This window comes from Vitis vinifera, chromosome 1 (assembly GCF_030704535.1).
Source record: "Vitis vinifera cultivar Pinot Noir 40024 chromosome 1, ASM3070453v1".
NCBI lineage: Eukaryota > Viridiplantae > Streptophyta > Magnoliopsida > Vitales > Vitaceae > Vitis > Vitis vinifera.
Genome location: NC_081805.1, coordinates 27729049 through 27751423, shown reverse-complemented (window position 1 = coordinate 27751423; position 22375 = coordinate 27729049). Strand labels below are relative to the sequence as shown.

Genomic DNA, 22375 nt, shown 5'->3' with positions numbered 1-22375 from the left:
TTCCCACCTCTCCTTTCAACCAGCAACAACGCCCTCCGATTTAGAGTGGCACTGCAGTGAATTAAATAACATAACAGTTTACCCGCAAATTTTCAAGACAAAGAAACCGGCTTTATTAATAAAAGCCAACCCCAAAAAAAAAAAAGACAAAACCCAAAACTTAAAGGCTGACCCAACACTCCCAATGGATTAGAATGACGAAGGAATGGCGTGGTGCCCAAGACCAAGCGGACTTTAATCCTAGGACGGGAAGTAGCGTGTGGGAGCCCCCAAAGAAAGCCCTCCTGCTCCTCGCTCCTCACTGGACAATTCTAATCGAGAAAGCTTCTTCGCAGGGGGATGGGCAGTTGGTTATGGACACCGCTTCCGCACCTTGCTCCCCGATACCAGCCGCATCTAAATCCTCTTCACAATCGCACCAGCTTTTCTGATTTTCATCACCGCTTTCACTCGGTCAGCAATCGCCCTGCTGGTTGGACACCTATTTCTCTATTCCAAAACAGAATTTATTGCAACTCTGACGATAGCGGCAAGAAACAATCAGAGACAACAGGCATTCAAGTTTACAGTCAAATTGAAAGGTTTGTGCAAAATCATCTTCTTTCACAACTTTCAAATCCAAACTCCTAGTTTAAATAAGGAATAGCTAGCTAGTCATCAGATTGCGTTCCAACAACAAAATTCACTCTACAGTCCGCTAGTGGGTGATATGGTATTCCAATAATCCATTTCATCATACGCCTTATGAATGACCTCCAACTCAAATTTCTCCTTCTCGTCAATCACCTGCACAAAGGCCTGATACCATCCATGTCCAGTTTGGCTAAAAGATGGAGGGGTTTCTCTGCTAAAATTATCTTAACTTGGTCCTTCCATGCTCCAATTTTGTTGTAATTAAACAGCTGTGGATTTTGATCTTATCCACAATCTCCTTAGGACTTCACGGACTTGTCATCCGTCTCTCAGTGGATTAAGGCTTCCTTCCTTATAGGAGCCCTTCATCTCAACTGTGGTCCAGCACTCCGGACTGGTCCAAAGCATTTGGTTCCAGCTTTGGCAAGAAGCTGTGGTAACAAGGCTTCTTGAACACTTTAAGCAAGCAAGTCAGGGAAGAGTGATGTCTTACTTTCCTGGAAGAATGTTATATCTATCATCCGTAGCCAATTGAATAAGAACCTATCAGCTCAGCAACGTGCTTACTTGCCAAACACGTCTACCGTGTAGATCCTTTTTCCTGTTTATGTCTAATTAAACCATTTCCTCCTGACATTGCAGTAATAGTTTGCTCATCAAAGCACGATTGCCATCTCTCTAGGCTTTAAACCTAAAACCCTTTTATTTTAAAGCAAATCTACTCACAGTCTTAATTTAGAATTAGGTCCTCTAATTTCAACAGCTAAAACTGTATTGTCAACAATTTAGATCACTGCTTCTCCTCCTGAATATGCCTATTAAGAGTTCATCCACAATGAATGTGAAAGAGAGATAAGGGCTCAATGCCCTCCATTTTTGTACTTCCAGATGTTTTTCTGCTAGTTATTACTTCATTTTACACGTCTTTTCTAAAAATTTCAATTTTATCTCCCCAAGATCCTATCACGTTTTTTTTTCTAAAGGAAGAAAATAGCATCCAAGATTGATTTCTTAAAATCAAATTGCTTTGCTTTTCTGATACTCATCATTTCTTATTCACTCTCTTTCCCGAGGTCTCATATTATGAATCATAAGTTGATGCCACAGTAGATGGCACAACAGTGAATATCACTTATGTTCTCATGAAAGGCTGCCATAGTGTTTTTACTTAATTCATCACACTTTTTCTTAATCTTCAAGAGCTTGTTGAACAATTACAAGTCAACCAGGATTACTTTTAAATATCCTCACAGTTTCAAGCCCAAGTCATGGCTAAGCAATCTTTCCCATTTTCACCTTCTTTAACTCTTTTTTCACTTCGGATGCTCTTCTTTAGAAAAGTGATTATCTCCATCCTCTAAAGTTACTAAGTTTCCAGAAGTATTTATGATAGATATGCAAATGAATAATTTAGGAAAAACTGATCTGTTTCCGGGTCGAGTTTACTGATTCTGCACCTTTTGAGATTGTGTCTTTGGTGTACTAAGCTTCTGTAGTGTCTGACTTCAACCTGATTTCAACAGTCATATGGGATGTGGCTTTTGTTATTATACAAATGTTCACAATATTGTTAAATTTATTGATTATTTATGCAACATGTAAAGATATCTTTTAATAAATACATTCTATGATTGGTACATTTGGACACTTCCACATGAACAATTAATGTGGTTCCTAATATGGTTTAAATTTGGATAATTTGAGAAATTGAGAATTTGGCAATGGATATAATCACTCAAGAGCAAAGGTATCGTATGTTTTCACTTTTAATTATTTTGCTTTTTGGTTGAAAGCCTGTTTTATTTATCTATCCACAAGTTAGGATTTGAAGCAGTTGATCTGTTAGATGGAATACCCCTTCTATATAAATCTTGCTGGAAGTGAAAATCAGAAATAATGATGCTTTCCTTATTCTTTTTTTGCAGATTGCTTACTGAGACTGTTAAGCAATCTCAAGATGCTTGGGGTGGTTCAAGTGACTGGAGTGAAGTTGAGGTATCCTCTGATGTAGTTTTGGAAAATAGATACACAGTCTAGTTTGTGTACGTGTTGTAATCAATCAAATGTTTTTTATTGGCATTATAGATGTTTCTTGTCAAATTCTATTTATCCTTTTTCAAATGGATTCTCATCAATTTTATTTGGACTGTTTTGTTGCTGTTCTAATAAGTTCTTTCAATATTTCTACTCACAAAGAGTTCACTCTTGGTGAATTCAACTAAATAATTAGTAGAGTGCTCCTAAAACAAAAGATCTGGCATTATTATGGTAGGCAGCAATGATATGAGTGGCTTCTTTTTTTTTAAAAAAAAAATGGATATCTATCTTCTATTACTCTATTAATCAGGTTTTTTTATTTTACCATCTCAGGGAGCATGGGTTCTGAAACCAAAAAACTCAAAGCCACGGTCAGTTGTACACTTTGTTGGTGGTATATTTGTTGGAGCTGCCCCTCAGCTTACCTACCGTTTGTTTCTTGAGCGCCTCTCTGAAAGGTGGGAGGCACTATACTTGCTCATCAACAATTAAGCACTCATGTGTGTGGTTGGTAAATTTCTTTGACAAAGTCCATGAGGAGCTGCTGTGGAGTAGATGCTTCTCTTTATTTAAATTTCTAATACATTTAGTTCACCACTAGCAATCTACTGCAGAGTTCCATCTTTTGTTGGCAAAAATTTTGATAGTGAGCTGAAATCTTCTGCTTAAGTTTATTTCTTTCAGCTCTAGTTCATTATGGCTATTTGTTCTAGGTTAAAAGTTATTTACCAACTTTATAGTGGGCTGAAATATTCTGCTTGAGCATATTTCTTTAGATCTGGTTCATTATGCCTCTCCTTTTGGGTTAGAAGTTGGATTTGGTATTTTAATGATCCATTCTTGTCTGTCTGTCAACAACCTACAGCTGGTGGATTCTAGTAGAACTGTCCCTTACTGGGAATCAAGGAAATGAATGACTAATCCTCTTCTTTAATCCAGGGGCATTCTGGTGATTGCCACACCATATGCTAGTGGATTTGATCACTTCTTCATAGCAGATGAAGTGCAGTTCAAATTTGATAGGTGTCTTCGATTTCTACAAGAAACAGTAAGTTTACTTTATAAACTGCAGGACGTGTATTTTTTGTCTATAACTAAAGATGCTTCATTACACAGGTACAGGATCTTCCTACTTTTGGCATTGGGCATTCTCTGGGATCTGTTATCCACCTTCTGATTGGTAATCCAAGCTGTTCCTACATTGTATTGCTTGTTGGGAGCAACAGATTTGGTTTGCCTCAAGTCATTTGATTGTTTGTATACCGTTGATCAGGATCAAGGTATGCTGTGCAAAGAAGTGGAAATGTATTAATGGCATTCAATAACAAGGTACCCAGCTACTGGAAATCTTATGTTTTTTTGTTTGGATATATAACACTTAAGCAACTCAAACTTTTGACTGTAAATTAGGCTTTGTATAGATGGACAATTAACCTTCCTGTTTAGAGTTTCAGCTGGAAGTATTTGGAGGATGCATTAGCTTCTTGGATATGGTTGAATGCACATGGTTAACCTCTAAAATTCAAAGAAAGCTGAAATTTTATTTGGAGGTGTATTTTGGTGATTTTATATGGAGGTTGACATCAACACTAATGAATTTTGACACTCATGTGAATGCCAAAACAGTGTCCATAAGGAAATCTGAATTAGGAATCAGATTCTTATATATATCACTTTCTATGCTCTATAAAACAGAAGGATTTGGGAATGAATGCTCCAGTCTTTCCCACAAAAAAATGCCCTTAGCTTTATCTGTTAATTCCAATAGGAGCTTATCAGAGCCTGTTTTTTGTGCGAGTATTTCTTGGAGCTTGGCATCAATACTTTCTTGTGATGGAAATGTTTTCCTTAGATTAATGTAATCACAATAGTTCATTAATGATTGTGTACTTGGCAACCTTAGGTGCTTTGGACTAAAGTGTCCCCCTGAAATGGTTTAATTGCAACAGGAACCACAATATGATGGGTCTCTTTCATATCTAAGGACCCATAAGAGGTGTTCATAGGTCCATTATTGAGTGCATATGTAGGGTTTCACTGTTGAATTTCCATATCCTATCATTCCATGAACATAAATGCCCACAACAGGTAACACTGACATTTCCTTTATATGTTTGATTTATATTGGCTAGCAATTTGTCTGAACTTGTTTTCTCCCCTTTTAACTCTCCTGGGGGACGCTTAGTCTTTCTTTATTTTTATTTGCTCTCCAAAAGGAGACAATTTTATTGGGCTATATTGCGAGTGTATTTGGACCATAAGAGATGTTTTATCTTATTTATTCTTTCACTTGTATTATTGTGAGTTTACTTGGACCATAAGAAATGTTTTATCCTATTACATTACTGTTTTTGTAACTATTCTTTGTTGCAAGGCTACACATCCATCCTTTTCAGTTTGCCTTTTGAAAGCCATGTATGCCCTAAGCTAATAACAGTTATTTGGTTTATATCTTTCTTACCTTTTGTTGCAATTGGAAGTGTTTTGAGATTAACTTGGTTTTATCTTATATTTCTAATTTTGCAGGAGGCAAGCCTAGCTATTCCACTATTCTCACCTGTTCTTGTCCCAATGGCCCAAAGTATTGGACCACTTCTATCGCAAATTGCATCATCACCTACAGTTCGCCTTGGGGTGAGAATCTAGGTCCCTGCATCTTATTGAGATTGTTGCAGATCATTCCTTTTAAATTATTTGGTCAAGCCACTTGAAGCATGCATTTTGTCAATTATTATTTCTATAACTATGATACATATAATGATGATTAATTATAATTACATGTTAAAAAAATTAAAAGAAAAGAAAAAGAAAAGGGAAATGGTAGGATGAAAGAATAAATAGTCCTCTCTAATTGAAACAAGTTGATTGATCTGTTGTATATATTCCTTCAGTTGTTGAAAAGCTTTCATGTATTCGTCTATCCATTCCAACTTCCCATTTCATATTAGCTTGAAGAAGGGAAGACATTGATTGGTGCATTACCATATGAAGCAGTTTATGTTGCAATCTGACCTGTCAACCTTTGCACGTCTTTCATGCTTCTAAAGGGAAGCATCTCTATCAAATTCCATTTCTGCCCTGGATTCACCTTAATTACTCATTAAGTTACCAGGTAGCCAGGGAATTTGCCTCTGACAACACTGGAAATGCACTTCTCAAGGCTAAGCTTCATATATAATTCCTTTAGAATATCAAAAGCTTGTAATTCTTGGTAGTTCTGGGCATGGATCCTATTCTTCCCCAACATATAATCTATGTCAACCTCAATAGTTGGTCTGCATTTGGTTTACCAGCCATTAGTAAGTGATGCCTATGTTTTCTAGAACCAAGGCATGACTATGTGGCAATATAGCCTCTTTCAATGATAATAGCAGTCTCTTTGGACATTTGAGTACATTGGCATTTGTTATATCTAACGGAAGCATCCAAGAATGAGAGCTGTGGATACTTGGTTGTGGAGTGAATCAATCAGTCTATTTGTGGTAGTGGAATGTTGTTGCCAAGGCTCACCTTGTTCAGGTCCATGTAATTCATCGAATTTGCCACTTTTGATTTCTCTCAGCACCAATACTATATCTGCCATCCAGATCAGAAACTTGACTTCTTTTATGAATCCAGCTACTATAAGTCAAATCAACTTCTTGACTTGAAATTCAGCTACATTCTGGTTCAATTTTTGATCTGCTAGACTTGCTGGCGTCTGGGTTTAACATGGAGTTGTCCCGTGATAAGGAAAGGGTCTAGCTGGACTATACTGCATGCATGCAAACACATTTTGATTAGTTTTCAAAGGGGGGAAACTAGATATGAGAAAAATAATGACATCTGATCTGGACTATCCTCTCTGATGGGGCTTCTAATATGATAACAGACTCCACCTCCTTGGAGGTATAGAAGGACTCTCTCTCTCTCGATCCCAGTTTACTTTTGCATTTGTTATTTGTTTTGAACCATCACATCAGAGTCATATGCTCTTGTCCTCAAATTCTTAAGGTGAGATGCTGTAACATTGTTTCTTTTTTTTGACATATCCCAGATGCTGGAGTTCATGCACCATACGTACCTAATACTCTCTTTCAATGAATTACTAAAACAGGTAACTGATTTCTTTCTTATGAACACTTTCAGGCAGAGATGACTTTGAAGCAATTAGAGAACCTTAGCCCTCCCATAATGAAGCAAGTTATTCCTCTGGTGGAGCAACTTCCTCCATTGTACATGGACTTGGTCAAGGGAAGAGAAGATTTTGCTCCAAAACCTGAAGAAACTCGTCGGCTAGTATGTAAAACCTCTAGCTATTGTTTGATTTATTTAATTCCCTCAGTACACATGGATATGGTTTTTTTCCCTTCATCACTACATGCTTTTCTTTTCATTTACAATTTTAATGCTTTGCTGGAATGAGCTAATAATATATGGACAATTTAAGTTATTTTGTCGAGTTGTAGAACTTGATTGCCAATATGATTTATCTGAATTCAACTCAAGAACTGTATCACCCTCCCCACCCTGTGGCATGAGTGCATGTCTTGGTACAAACAAATTAGATGTGATGGCAACAAGTTTTGGAGTTGGATACAACATGATGCACCTAAAACCTCCTTCATGAAGAGCCATGCAGCTGATGAGTTCCTCAGTTTTAAAATTTCTAATTTGATGTTTTGTACTCACCCTAATGTCATTGATTGCCCTAAAATTATGATGCAACAGCAAGGAAGGAAAAAATGTAGAAATCCACAAGAGAATTCTAAAATAATGTTTGTTTTTATTGCATGAATAATAACAGAAAGAAACATATAAAGGTGGATTGCTATTTCATCAAGAAGCAAAATTTTGGTCTCTTGTATTCCTTTTCCACCCACCAACTGCAGAGCAACTTGCTGATGTCTTCACCTAAGGTTTGGTAGAACAATTTGCTGATGTCTTAGCCAAAGAGTGACAAGTAGGAGTTTTCATGGTATTCTATGTGCAGTGGCAGTTTTGTACGTCTCTCCGTCCCTCCCTCCTCTCTTCCTCTTGTAAAACCTATTCTTTTCTCTTCCTCCCTCCCTTTCCCTTCAGTTCCCTTGCTTCTTATTATATTAATTTAAGAGAAATGTAATATGTCTCTCTCTCTCTCTCTCTCTCTTGCCCCATCTCTCTCTTTCGCTTATTTCACTTCTTATTCTATTTAATTTCAGAAAAATGTAAGACCTGTTATGAAACCTATTCCATTTGTTTCCTTGCATATGTTCTTATATGGGCGCATTGCGTACAGTGACTCACTTGATCAACATAGACAATGCAAAGGGATGCACTTAGTTTAACATGGAGCATAATTTTCAATGTTCATCTCCTGCTAAAGACGTAAGCTAGCATAGAGCATTACCTTTCACAATGTGTCACATCTATGCTGCTTAATATATCAATGCTTCCTGTCTGGGTTTGAATTTTCATTTAAACCAGTTTTTGGCGATCAGCCTTTAGAATCCAATGAAAGAAAAGTTGATCCAAGTTAATGTTAATTGGTTTAGTGGATTTCTGTATTTCCAGTTTTCATTGAGAGATAGATAGTGCCAGACAATTAATGCTTTCTCATCCTTGCCAGGACATGTTTCTTAATTGATTAAATTGTCAACTTTGATAAATAACCAGGCCAGTACATAATTAGTATTATAAACTGTAACTCACTTTCATACCATGCAATTTTGTTTCTAAAAACATTTTCATTTAAGTTCTCCATTAATTGGTACCTGGTAATTCTTCAGATAAAATCATACTATGGAGTTTCCAGGAATCTTCTGATAAAGTTCAAAGATGATACAATTGATGAAACTTCAACACTAGCACAGGTTCTTGCTTCAGATTCTGCCATTAGTTCACTGCTGGATATGTCAATTCGTTTGCTCCCTGGGGATCATGGTCTTCCATTGCAACAGGTAAATTTTGTGCCTAAATTTTTTTAAATATTTCTCTGATGTCTGCAGATATGTTTCTGAATCTCTGAGCAAAAGAGATGCAATCTGAAATAAATTTCCTTCATGCAGGCTCTCCCAGATGTTCCCCCAGCAATGGCTGATGCAGTAAATCGTGGAGGTGAGTTTTTGGCTAACCTGACCATTGGGACTCCTTGGGAAACAGTTGCCAAAGAAGTAGGCAACACATTAGGTGTAGACTCAAAGATCCTTAGGGCAGAAAATTCAAAGGACCTGGACATGCTTGTGGATGTGATCACATCTTGGTTGGCTTCAAACACAGGTCCGAAACTTCTGAGGCATTGATAGTTTGGAAAAATTCAACTGGCTTTTCATCCATGCAAAGATTAGTCTGATACATTATGGACACAAGACTGCTGTGATGTGGCTGTCTATATGTTCATGGTTTACAATACATTTTAAGGTCTGTCCAATTGCAGTGCTTCAGCAAATATAGATTTCTGCAATTTGCAGGTAGTGTACATTTATCTTTCTGTTAAAGACAATGTTGTAAGAGAAACAGGCACACAGGTATTAACATCAAAATAGAGTTGCTATATTCTTGTAGAAACATGGCCATCCTTGCCTAATGGTCAGAGTTATTTCACTTTATAAGGGGTCCATGGAAATGTGATTATTCCGTTTTGGTTTACACAGAAAGCTAAATAGGTTTGATCTGCCTGAGAATGAGGATGTGAAATGAAATCAATTTCTGTGGACTAGACTTATTCTAAGACTGGTTTCCCCTCGCATCCTGGCTCTCTTTTATGTCATGCCTTCTGGATAGAGGCTCATGGAAAATATTGAATCAGCCTCCAAAATGCACATTCTCAAAGAGCATCACTAGAGATTATACAGTTACTTCTCCTAAGAAAAAATTGTGCCGTTAGCCATGGTGATAGGGAGTGGAAGCATATGATCATATGAGAAACCCAAAAGAAGTGGTACAAGATAGCTTTCTTCAGAAAAGAAGCGTGCAATTTATGTGAAAGTGGTCAAACAAGAGCATTCTTACTCTTTTGCACATGCCACTCTGTTTCATCTACCAATATGCCCATTTCTTTAGGTGAGGCACCAGTTTGATTTTTTAGCAATCAAATGGCTGCTAGGCCAGTCTGCATCATGATCAATATCAATTCACTTCTTTAGAGGGGAAACAGGTGAATGCAGTTTTGCTTCATCACGTTCATTAGCAACCTCTCAATTTATATAAACGCAATATGCCTTTAAGCTATTAAAAAGATACAGCACCACAATGGCAATATTTGGCTTTCCATGATCCCAACCCAGAAAAGCTGAAAATACTCAGATGACCACTTCCCATCTATTACGTATTTACATTAACTGAAAGAGAAAATTGTAACTATAATCCAATTTCTCGACAAAGTAAAAAACAGGAAACTCAAGCACTGTTCCAGCCTTCCACATCTATTCCTCGTGATACAGGTACAAGCCAAGGCCAAACCTTGCACATGCTCGGCAGAAAGCTATCTCCTCTGCAGCAGCCACTGGATCTACATGTCCATCAGTTGGTAATACTGTTCCAGTTGATTCACGGTGTGCCTGCATCAAATATGTTGGAACAAAATTTACAGGTTAGGACTATTAGAAGCATAGATGTTTTATTCCCATTCAGATTAAGAGGCGATTTGGATATTTGTAGGCTAAGTTTGGTTCTCGAAAAAATTGAGGGAAAATGTGAGGGAAAGAAAATTGAGAGGAAAAGTAGAATGAAAAAAACAGTTAAAAGAAAATAAAAAATAGATTTAAAGTCAATAAATTATTTTTATATACTTCTTCAAACTAATTTCAGTTATTTTCTTCCATTGTATAAAGAATAAATAATTTTGAAATGCATTCATTTCTAACTAATTTTAATTATATTTTATTTTCTTTGTATTTTCTATAATGAAACCAAACATGACAACAATTCTCCTTAATGTTTATTTCTTTCCTTGAGACTTTCCGTGAACCAAACACAGCCATAATGAAATGCCAAACAAAGAATGACAAATTTTCTTCTTTCATGATTATTCCGATCTTCATGTCACAACTCACTCCCCATATTAATCTGAAAAGTTGAACAAATATAACTCCATTGCAAGAGACTAGTTGACTTCAATTTCCCAATTTCATGCTGACTCACTACAGTTACAGATCATCCAGTAATTTTAAGGCATTCCCTACCCAGAAATGTCATGAAAAATGAAGTTTCTATTAACTTCAAATCCAACAGCCCTGAACATTATGTGTTTGTGCATCATCCATGTAATAACTTGCTTTGAATCGAGGAACTTGTGTCCAAAACAACACTTGTAACTACTGCTCCTTTTCCAAAACCCAAAACTACAGTTCCACCTACTTCTCGTATTTTCTTCAATAAATTTGAGCATATGTACTTACCATATTCTCCAGGTCATAGTCTCCTAATGATTGAATAAATTGATGCTAAAATATATATATATATATAAAGCTGTCTCTACTCAAATTTTAATCATAAACATGATTGCAGACACATATTGATTGAGAAAACCTAACTAAAATAATGAGAGATCTCATCCTCTTTTTGATAGGAAACAAAACCTTCAGTTATAGTGCAAAAAGCACAAGAAAAAACAGCTACCCTTCAAACCCAAAAAAAAAATGGAAAAAGGAAAGAAAGAATAAGAACATGGGAAAAACTGTAACCAGGGAATCTAAGGGATCCTAAAAGAAGTAGCTCGAGAGGCCAAAATATCCCTAATAAAACTTCCTGTGGTGAGACTCCACCCTTAACTAACTCATCCATCACCTGATTGACCTGCTCCAGAAATCCAAGTGAAAAAAATACCAGAAGCCTCCATTTTTTGGGCAAATAAGAAACGGCAACTAACAAAGGGGGGGCAGAACCTAGTTCAAAGGAAGTATACAAGGCATGCTAAGGCAAAAGAAAAAGGGAAAAAACAATAAAATACAACACATGCCTACCTACCACATCCAAAGCTAACAAAAAAAAAATTTCAAACATTATTGCACAGCGATGTCATCTTCGTCAAACCTGTTAGTAAAGGTAAAAGTATCTATGCTTCTATGACTAAACCCTATGATACCTGGACTTCCTAACTTCACCCAACATGACATGTGTGACTTCTATTTTTCTTTTTTCATGTATGGCTGGTGATTTGAATTGGTTATTTTATTTATTATTTTCAACTTCTTTAGTAGATATCACATTTTTTTTTTAAAAAGAAAGAGTTTGCAAAACTGTGAATTTTTATAAGAACATACATGGATTAAAAAAAAGGATAAGGATATGGATAAAAGATAAAAGATAAAAGATAGGGAGTTCTTATCAAAGATACATTTGCTTTTTAATTGATTTTTATGTTTTATTTTTTCCTTTTATCATGTTGTATCCAAGTATCCACACTAGTTAATGAGATCCTTTTGGCTAAGTCCTTGTATACTAATATTTGTGATGTGAAGGATCAAACACCTAGACACAAAATCATCCCCGAAACTAGAACCCATGCAACATTTTTTTTTTGATGAACAAAGAGAAATATATTAAGAAAAAAGAGGCACTTCAAGGAAGCACCCCAGCGTATACAGGAGGTATACAAAAGAGAGGGAAAAAACCTTTAACCAGGGCCTAACCAATCAACAAAATCTACAACAGAGGGGGGACCAAAACCAAAAAAACCCCTAGTCCACGCCTACATATTACAAAGTAAAACCGATTTACACCCATGAATCAATTGCTCTTCATTTTCGAACGCCCTACTGTTTCTTTCCTTCCAAACAATCCAAAAAAGGCACAAGGGAGCTGAAAGCCACACTTTCTTCCTTTCCTTTCCCACACAAGGCCCTAACCACCCCAATAACGTCTCTCTAATTGAAGAGGGGAGCACCCACGAAACCCCAAAAAGGGAAAAAAGTAAGCTCCATAAACTTCTAGCCAACCCACAATGCAGGAGAATGTGATCAATAGACTCTTCCTCTGTCAGACACAAATAACATCTATTAGTCAAGGAGAACCCTCTTTTCTGAATACGATCCAAGGTTAAGGTCTTTTTCCACGTAGCCTCCCAAGCAAAAAAACTCACCCTCGGAGGCACCAAAGAATTCCAAATAACGCTTGCAGGAAATTCTTCACGTCTTTCCGGTTCCAACGCCTTGTAAAGAGACTTAACTGAAAATCTTCCATCCTTTGCCTTAGTCCAATTTACTTGATCTTCCACATCACTATAAACCCTCCTCCCTTGCAACCTTAAAAGAAGGCACTCCACCTCGATCACTTCCCAATCATTAATCCACCTAGAGAACCTAGGAGCCCACACTCCCCCTCCAGAATGGCTCCACACATCCGCCACCCAAGCCTCCTTATCCAAGGATATAGCAAATAAGGAAGGAAAAGAAGTACACAACAGATCATCTCCACACCACTTGTCCTTCCAAAATCTAACCCTCCTACCATTTCCCATAGAATAAACCAAATTGTCACCTAACACATCCCAACCTCTCCTAATCGCTTTCCACAAACCAACCCCATAACTACCTCTCACAACACAGGACCTCCAACCACCCTCTTCTTCCCCATACTTTGCACTTATAACTTGCCTCCATAAAGCTTCTCTTTCCACCGCAAAACGCCAACTCCACTTACATAGGAGAGCCTTATTTAGCAACGCCAAGTTCCTCGCACCCAATCCACCCTTTCGTTTATCTGAGCAAACAATAAACCATTCCACTAAATGAGGCTTCCTTTCCAAGGCCCCACCACCCCAAAGAAAGTCCCTTTGGATCCGCTACAATCTCAAACTCACGCTCCTTGGCATCTGAAACAGGGACATACAGTAGATAGGCATGCTGGACAAAGTGCTCCGGATCAAGGTCATTCTGCCCCCCTTATAGATATACTGCCTTTTCCAAAGAGAAAGCCTCTTCCTCAACCTTTCCTCAACTCCGTCCCAAGTTGCCACCTCCTTGAAACGAGCCCCCAAAGGAAGACCCAAATAAGAAGGGAGCTTGCTAACCTTGCAACCAAACTCAAGGGCCACCTCCTCTACATTCTCCACTCTTCCCACTACGATAATCTCACTTTTGTCCAAGTTCACCTTCAACCCTGACATGGCTTCGAACCACATAAGAAGCCAACTCAAGTAGGACACCTGATCAATGGAAGGCTCACAAAAAACTAAAGTGTCATCTGCGAACAGCAAATGAGTGATCTCCACTCCCACACCTCCTCTACCACTGAGCTGCCATCCCAGCAAACCCCCCCCCCCCCCTCCTTTGCTCTTTTCAACAAGCAACTAAGGGCCTCCATGACAATCACGAACAGATAGGGGGATAGGGGATCCCCGTGTCTCAAACCCCTAAAACTTTGGAAGAATCCTGAGGAAATTCCATTAATAAGGACGGAGAAACTAACAGTCCCAATACACCACTGAATCCAGCTGATCCACTTGGCTCCAAAACCCATCATTTCCATCAACCAAAGAAGAAAACTCCAATTCACATGGTCATATGCCTTCTCAATATCCAGCTTACAAAGGATGTCACATCCCCCACTTTTCTGCATCGAATGAATCGCCTCATTCGCAATCAACGAGGCATCCAGGATTTGTCTTCCCTCCACAAATGCATTTTGGGACTTGGACACTAACTTACCCATCACCTTTTTAAGCCTATTAGCTAACACCTTTGCTAACAACTTATAAAGACTTCCCACCAAGCTTATAGGCCTAAAGTCCTTGAGGTCTTCAGCTCCTCCTTTCTTAGGAGTTAAAACCATAAAAGAGGCATTAATGCTCTTGACGAACTTGCCCTGATCATGAAAGTCCTAGAAGAACCCCATTGGTTCCTCCTTCAGAAAGCCCCAACTGAATTGCCAAAACGCCATTGTGAAACCATCAGGACCAGGAGCTTTATGCCTATTGAGATCCGAGAGAGCACCAAACACCTCTTCCTCGGAAAAAGGAGCCTCTAACAAAGCTGCATCTTCCCCTTCCAGAACCCTAACCTGCAGCCCATTGCATCTGGGCCTCCACTCATCTGTTTCCGACAACAGAGAGTGGAAAGCCTGAACCACACCCTCCTTGATGTCACGTTCTTCTAATACCCACGCCCCATTTATCTTGATCTTCACCAGGGAGTTGACCCTCTTATGAGCATTGGCCATTTTATGAAAATAGCCAGTGTTTTTGTCACCCTCCCTCAGCCATAACTCTCTAGACTTTTGCCTCCATGATGTCTCTTCCATTATCACCCACGTCTTATACTCCTCCAAAGCCTGCTTTCTAGAGTTTGCTCTTCAGCAGTCAACACCCTATCCCCTTCTATTGAATCCCAAAACATCATCTGCTTTAAAGCTGATTCTTTTCTAGCAGTCACATTACCAAACACTTCTCAATTCCAAATCTTCAAGCAGGTCTTAAGCGCTTTCAGCTTTTCAGACAACGTGAAACTGAAGGAACCTCTGAATTGGAAGCCCACCCACCAATTCCTTAGCAAATCCTTAAAACCTTCTTCCTTCAGCCACATATTCTCAAACCTGAAGGGGGAAGGCCCCTTCCTCGTTCCTCCACAGTCCAACAAAATTGGGCAGTGGTCAGAAACAATTCTGGGTAAAAGACTTTGAACTACCCCACTGAAATAACACTCCCAATCCTCTGAAACTATAAATCTGTCCAACCTTGACTGAATCTGGTTGTTCAACCCACCCCTCCACGTGAAAGACCCCCCCTGCAAAGGAAGATCCCTTAATTCCAAATCCTCAATGATCTCTGAAAATCTTCTCATTGCTGAAGACAGTCTTGAAATACTGTTCCTTTCTCCCAAAAATCTAATAACATTAAAATCACCTCCTAAGCACCACGGGTCCTGCCACAATCCCCTGATTGTCCCCAACTCCTCCCAGAAATCTTCCCTAAACCTCCCAACAACAGGGTCATACACCCCTGTAAAGACCCAACAGAAGCCAGCCTCCACATTTTTAAAACAACAGGAAACCGAAAAATTCCCAATTTCCATTTCAATCAGCTCTAAAACTCTAGTATCCCAAAAAACTAACCCCCCCTGCCATATGCATCATAGCCTAAACGAAAACAACCTGGCATGACAAAAGCTTGAAAACAACCTAGCTAGACAAAAGCTCTAATCTAGTTTTCATAATGGACCCCTATACCTGCCTGTGACAGTCCCCAATTGGTTCAGGCAAATACAGGGATGTGTGGTAGAGGCGCACCATTCTGGGTTTGATTCCTGCTTGTTGACTGCCCTGGATTTTATCTGGTGCTGGTTGTTGCGGGCACAATCAGCACTTCGAGGTTTAGGTCCCCATTTAATCCCCTTTGGCTTAGGTCCCCATGAAGAGTTTGAGGGGCTTGACCATGGAAGGTTCTCAGTTGTCCAAAAAAAAAAAAAATTAGTGGATCCCTATCCCCATTTGCCCCAAGTTCCCCAAAGGCCCAAGGGATGTGATTTCCATATTGAGCTCCACCAGGCCTCTCTCCTCTATCCCTGCACACCTTTCCCCAATCTGGCGTAATCAAACTCACTGGCAGGCCTTGGAAATCCATTGTGAGCAATTCCCCCCAACCCTACACACCTTTCTCCAATCTAGCAAAATCCTTTGTGAGCAATTCCTCCCAATGCTACACACCTTTCTCCAATCTAGCATAATCAAACTCAAAGGAATGCATTGGAAATCCTTTGTGAGCAATTCCCCTCAAAAAGAGCAAGGTAGTGCAGGGTGCCTACAGCACCCATACAGTTGTGCACTAGTCCTCAAATATCCAATTGTACCTCTCCAGCCAAATCACTCAGATGAAGGGAAGCATTGCCCCTACCACAGCACTCTGCCCTAGACTCTTTTTCCAGAACATTATAGGTAACCCCAGGAATACCAGCTAGAATAGCCTGTACCATGGTCCCAAAGAAACAAGACAGTGAAGAAAAAGATGATCCACTCCAAAGGATAAGACATAATACTCTGACCAGGCTAAAATAAGTCTTCTAATCTACAGTTGAGCCTTTTACTGGCTACCACCTAAGCAAAGGCTTTAAAATTAAAAGAAGCATTAAAATTCTATATGACAGTAGCCTAAGGACAAAGAACAGGAGAAAAGCTCTTAGGGGAGCCATGAAAAAAGGACTTTTAGGAAAACATGCCGGATGAAACTTAAGTCCAAAATCTCTCAACAGGAAATATGGGAGACGTATGACAATGGCTCAAAAATTGCATGAGAGAAGAGAGATCACTGATTCCTGGTTGATGAAGTTTCAACAGAAGTCAAAGTTCAAGAATGGGTTGTATAAGAATGATAAAAAACAAGAGAAGATCTCATCTCCAATGAAGTGCCATATTATCTTGACTAGAGAATATCCCCACTGTGTAGTTGTCTACAGAATAATGTTTCACCATTCCATTCTATCTAGAGCCATGTTCTAGGTTAAAACTTACCCCAAAATGCATTTTTGCTTTTTCACTCTACTCAACTCACATTCTCTTTGGTCTTCCCCAACCCTAGCAACACCATCAACCAAACCATAGCAGTCTCACCATTGGAACAGCTATTGGCCTATGATATACATGATCCAGCCACATGGCATCTCTACAAACAACAAATGAATTTCATCAAATCCCATATTCAAAACCCTTAGCTTACACATGGCTATAATAAATACTGACAAGCCCTACCACATCCTTCAAAATAAAGGCCTGCTTTAAGAATTCAAGCTTTGGAAATCTTAAAACAACTGAGCAATCTAATTTCAAAATCCACAAAAACCAAATTAAATAAATAAACAAGAGAGAGAGAGAGAAAGAGAGAGAGAAAGCAAGAAGGGGGAGGAGAGATAAAAACAAATCCGGAACATGAGATATTCCTTTGTTTAATCAACCTATACTTTGAGCAACCAAATGAATTGGAATGGTTAATGAAGGATAATCAAGAATGGTATCATTGGAGAGAGAGATTATAGATATGGAACACATTCGTCTCTTTAAATGAGTAGGATGATGATTTTGAAACCAATTCCTTTTTTCATATTTATATGAATGAGATATGATGATTACTTAATTAAGAAGATTGTGGTAATAGAACTTAGAAATGGTGAGGCCTTTCAGCTTTCTTATGAAAGATTTCAATAATCAGAAATCTTCTAAGGCAATGGTGACTGAAATGGTTAACCCACTCTGCAGGCATTGTTTCTTGGGTATCAATTGTTAAAGTGTGGGCCTTTATATCAACAGTCTATCACACACGTAAGAAACAACACTTCATTGATTTAAATTTTAACAAAAAGATGGAAGAGGAATCATCAACCCTAAACAGAACTCAACCCTCATGTTGGGCAGAAGTAACCTCTAGAAGCTCTCATCCCAGTCAACCTTCTGTTGACCAAACTAGTTCCTTTTCTGCTTCCCCAACCAATCAATGACCTGTCTATTATATCCTACATCCAACACCCCTTCATGCTGTTGCTGCAATCCATAATCACAAGTAGCCTCTTTTTACAATCAACCAGTTAGTCCCAACAGTCTCCATTTCATATAGATCTTTGAGCACACTAAAGGACCCAACTTTGACAAGATTCCCATTTCCCCACTGAATAGGAATAAACACAAGTCATCTTCCAGTCAAGGTCTCGAATCAGAAAACATTTTTTTTTTTTGGATAGACAGAAAATTTTATCAGTAAATTGCCAAACAAAAGAAGGGACGCAACCTATGCACATGGGGGATAGACAAGCAAGCGAGAAAAATAACACCCAGATGGCCCTAAAACACTGAGTCCCCTACCAATCTATGAAATCAAACAAGGACAAGGGGCTGACATCTATAGGCTGATGACACCATCAGAACATGATTCAAACAAGAGAAGCTTTTTAAGAGATTGAACACACCCTACCCTTAAAAGGTTTTGCGATTATGTTCTCATCAAAGGAGCACAAGGGTGTATTGCATCATAAACGTGAACAAGAAGTATAGGCACTGGTCAATATAATTCTCATAAGAGTTGGTAGCCTCCAAACCAAATAAAATTATGTACTCCTCTCATATTTAGTAGAGACCTATGATTTTTACATTTGCAAAGGTTTGATTGAAATCTTGTAGGTGGTTTTTCACATATATCTTGTGTCTATTGTGTGATTGGTCATTCTTTCTATGTTTAATATATCTTGGATACCATTGGTCCAATGAATTTAGTTAACTAATAATTGTGGTTTAAGAAAATGCAGTTTGGGGATATAATATTGTTTAAAATTTGGACTGCTTATCCCCTGCACCAATCCACCCACCTAATCAAGAACATAGACTCAACGGGCATTATTATGTCCTACAAAATATATGATAGCCTAAGATGTATTGTGAAATTTAAATGTCTTCAATTTGGCTAAACCATGGGCAAATGCAAAAAAAAACATTTAGATAGGAAAGACCACACTACATAAAAGAAAAGCCACACCTCTCCATCAGAACCTCGTACTGTAACACGATATACCACAGTCACGCTTCCATTGTCAGAGAAGATAACATCACGTATTTCTCCACACCAACCTGCAAAAAAGATGTTAATATCTAATAGATCTAGAAATCTTGTATCCATGACTTATTCATGGGGATTTAAATGATCTTATATAGAATGGGAAACAGTCAAAGATCCCTTATGAAGTACCAACAAATGGTTAAAAACTACACCAACCTGCAAAAAGATGTTAATATCTAATAGATTTAGAAATCTTGTCTCCATAACATATTCATGGTGACTTAAATGATCTTATATAGAATGGGAAACAGTCCAAGATCCCTTATGAAGTACCAACTTAAAAACTACACCAACCTGCAAAAAAGATGTTAATATCTAATAGATCTAGAAATCTCGTATCCATGACTTATTCATGGGGACTTAAATGATCTTTTTTACTTTTTATAATTTAGTTAAGCCCAATAAGTAGGATCATAAAAAAATGAGTATAAAAAGGAAAAATATTGAATAAACAAGAAAAAAGTACCAATATTAAATGAGATTTTATTTATTTTTTAATTTCAGTTCAATTTTAATATTTTATTAGTAATTAATGGTAAATATTATTTTTTTGGTAATAATATTTAGTTACCATTATTCTTAAAATTAAATTTATATTTTCTAGATGGGGCAAATTTTCCATTTTGGTTTTTATTTTCCTAAAAAAATTTAACATGTAGGGAATTTTTTCCAATGGATGGGCATATAATCATGTTCCAAGAGTTTCAGATTTAACAAAGCAAAAATAACAAAGATAAAATTAAATAATAATAAAAAGGTGGCATGATTAATACAGACTTGACATATTTCAAGTTTCACAATCACAACGATTAACTTAGGCCATGCTAATGATGAAGCAACAAGTAAGATCTCAAATGCATATGAATCACAAAAGCATCAAGTTGGGATTCCTATGGTAAAAACAGAAAATGAGATTAAGTTGCTGGAATGCCTAGTCTTCTCACTGGATTCCACGAAACAATAAAACTGAAAATAGCTATTCTCATTGCTAGAATCAAAGACCACTGGTAGTACTAGTGGATCAAGAAGCAAGGATAAGGAAGTATGACTTAAAACTTTTCCAATAGCTTAAGGAAGTTCCATATCTAATTCTACTGTCCTTTTGGATAAAGGAAAAATGCGACTGCCTTAGGTGCTTGGTGTTTGATTACCAACTAGGAGGAAACTCAAAGACTATTGGCATTTATCTCAAGACAAAAAGAAAAACAGGATGTAAATAAGTAAAAATCCATTTGATGCATACCATTAAATAACTCTTTTAAAACATACTTTAAATCTGTATGCTTCAAAATTTATGTGAAAAAAAGAACACAGAAATGAAATTATCTATTGAGCAAAATGTGTGAATGAGAAGGAGTAAATTGTCATGAAATATAAAATTCATAGGTTTGAAAATCAATTTCAAAAGTTTGTTTGTTTACAAATATTTTGTGTGAAAAAGGTGGATATAATTCTTAGCAAAATGATGTATATATATAATTTGTGTGGGAGAATATTCAGAAATTATGCACCAACAGAATTTATTTATGTTGTTATTTGTAGGACGCATTGGCATGCAATGGATAATGAAGGGAAGGAATGGGAAATCAGGAATGAAAAAGCACAGAAGTGAGAGCAGAGGAGTGGCACCTGGGGCATAAAAGCTAAGCATCCGGTTGGCATGGTACCTACACAAATCACCAGATCACCACAAGGTTTCATCAGATCAACCGTATGAACCCCTGGTAATTCCTAATTCAATGCTTGATAGAGAGAGGAAAATAATAAAAGAAAAGGAATAAAGGTATAGATTGGGAAGGAACCAGGGGATGGGGAGGGAATCCTCATGTTTGACGATGTTATCAGGGATCCTCTTGTTGAGGTCTCTGAGAATCTCGACGAGAGGACGAGTGATGCAGGAGGAGGACATGTCCAGTGGCACCACGTAATTCGAATTAGGCACTCCCTTCTTAGCATCGCTGCTGCTGCTACTGCTGCTACTGTTTTTGTTACGGTCCAAGGCATATACACCCACCCAACCTCTGCTACTCTGCATCGGTCGAGCCATGCCTCCTACTCGCAACTCATTTCGAAAGGAGGAGGATGATGAGAAATATAAAGGCCTCAAGCCAGACTCCGCTGCCGGCAACATGGATTTGTTGAGGGAAGTGGTGTTGTGGAATGCCATGTAGTCAGAGGAGGAGGAGGAGGAAGACGACCAAATGGATCGGAGCTTAACAAAAACACGCAACACAAACACCCTGCTGCTGTGTCCGGAGACTCGCTTGGTCTACAAAACATGAAAGGGCATACGTGTAATTGCAATTTCTGTCCACGGGGTAGGTGGGGCCGAGGGGATTGACATGAATCACCAACCCTAAAACCAAACCCTTAGCTGAGTCGCTTCACCAATTGGGCTATTAGAATTACCCGGGACACTTTGACCCGTTGCCGTCAGGGGCACTCTAAGGGGCAATGTGGCCAGTTGGCAGTTGAACCTTCCTCGGCTAGCTCTACATATATATATATATATATATATATTATTTTTCTGGACCTAGGCAAGCAACTTTTCATTTGATTTGTATCCAACATGGACAAATACTGGTAGGTAAATAGACTAAGCTTTGCCTGCCTTCCGCCTCCGGCCTCCACCTAACCAACACATCCCCTCCAGGTTCACCTACCCACTGCTTTATTGGGAGATGCAATGCAACCCTACTGCCATCCATTTGTTTGGCTGGATTGAGCCCACATCATCCAATTCGGAGCCATGTTATTTGTATTAGGGCTTTTTTTTCTCCCTCAATCTTTTAAGTCAACCGAGTGTAACCTCTTTCTTTAACCTATCTAAAGGAAACCACGTAAATAATTCATAGGGCATGTCGTAATTCAATTTTAAAGCTTGATTCCAGCCCCAGCGATAGTGTTAGAATTTCTAAATTTTCATTAACTTTTCTGGGCACAAAAATTCAGCAAAAGGTCATGCAGTGTTATGGAATAGTTTGTAGGCACCAATTATGTAGAGTATCCCTTGATTTTGCAGGGCAGTTCTCTCTCTCATACGTTCACGCCCACAACAACAGCATTCCATCATCAAGAAAAACATCACATCAGCCCTTACAGAAGCATTAAAACCCTAACGAACGACATTTATTTGAGGTAAGAAAAACTTGCAATATAAATATTAAAGGGAAGTTAAAACCAGCCAAGCAAATGCACTTCAGTTTTAGCTTGCCA

General features: G+C 38.3%; 2 protein-coding genes across 2 annotated transcripts; one reads left to right on the top strand and one right to left on the bottom strand.

Annotated features, from left to right (window-relative positions):
* Positions 1–72: 72 nt before the first annotated feature.
* LOC100255874 (uncharacterized) lies at positions 73–9276 on the top strand. Its single transcript, XM_010659488.3, has 10 exons — positions 73–581; positions 2559–2628; positions 3004–3128; positions 3610–3718; positions 3787–3850; positions 3944–3999; positions 5197–5304; positions 6799–6948; positions 8418–8588; positions 8697–9276. The coding sequence occupies exons 1-10, from the start codon at positions 340–342 to the stop codon at positions 8928–8930; spliced, it is 1329 nt and encodes a 442-aa protein (XP_010657790.1). The 5' UTR covers positions 73–339; the 3' UTR covers positions 8931–9276.
* Positions 9277–9809: 533 nt separating this feature from the next.
* Positions 9810–21642, bottom strand: LOC100260946 (DNA repair RAD52-like protein 2, chloroplastic). The gene is made up of 4 exons (XM_002269021.5): positions 20962–21642; positions 20789–20826; positions 19079–19170; positions 9810–10187 (listed from the first exon to the last, which is right to left on the bottom strand). Exons 1-4 carry the CDS (start codon positions 21324–21326, stop codon positions 10053–10055), a joined length of 630 nt encoding a protein of 209 aa, XP_002269057.2. The 5' UTR covers positions 21327–21642; the 3' UTR covers positions 9810–10052.
* Positions 21643–22375: the final 733 nt, after the last annotated feature.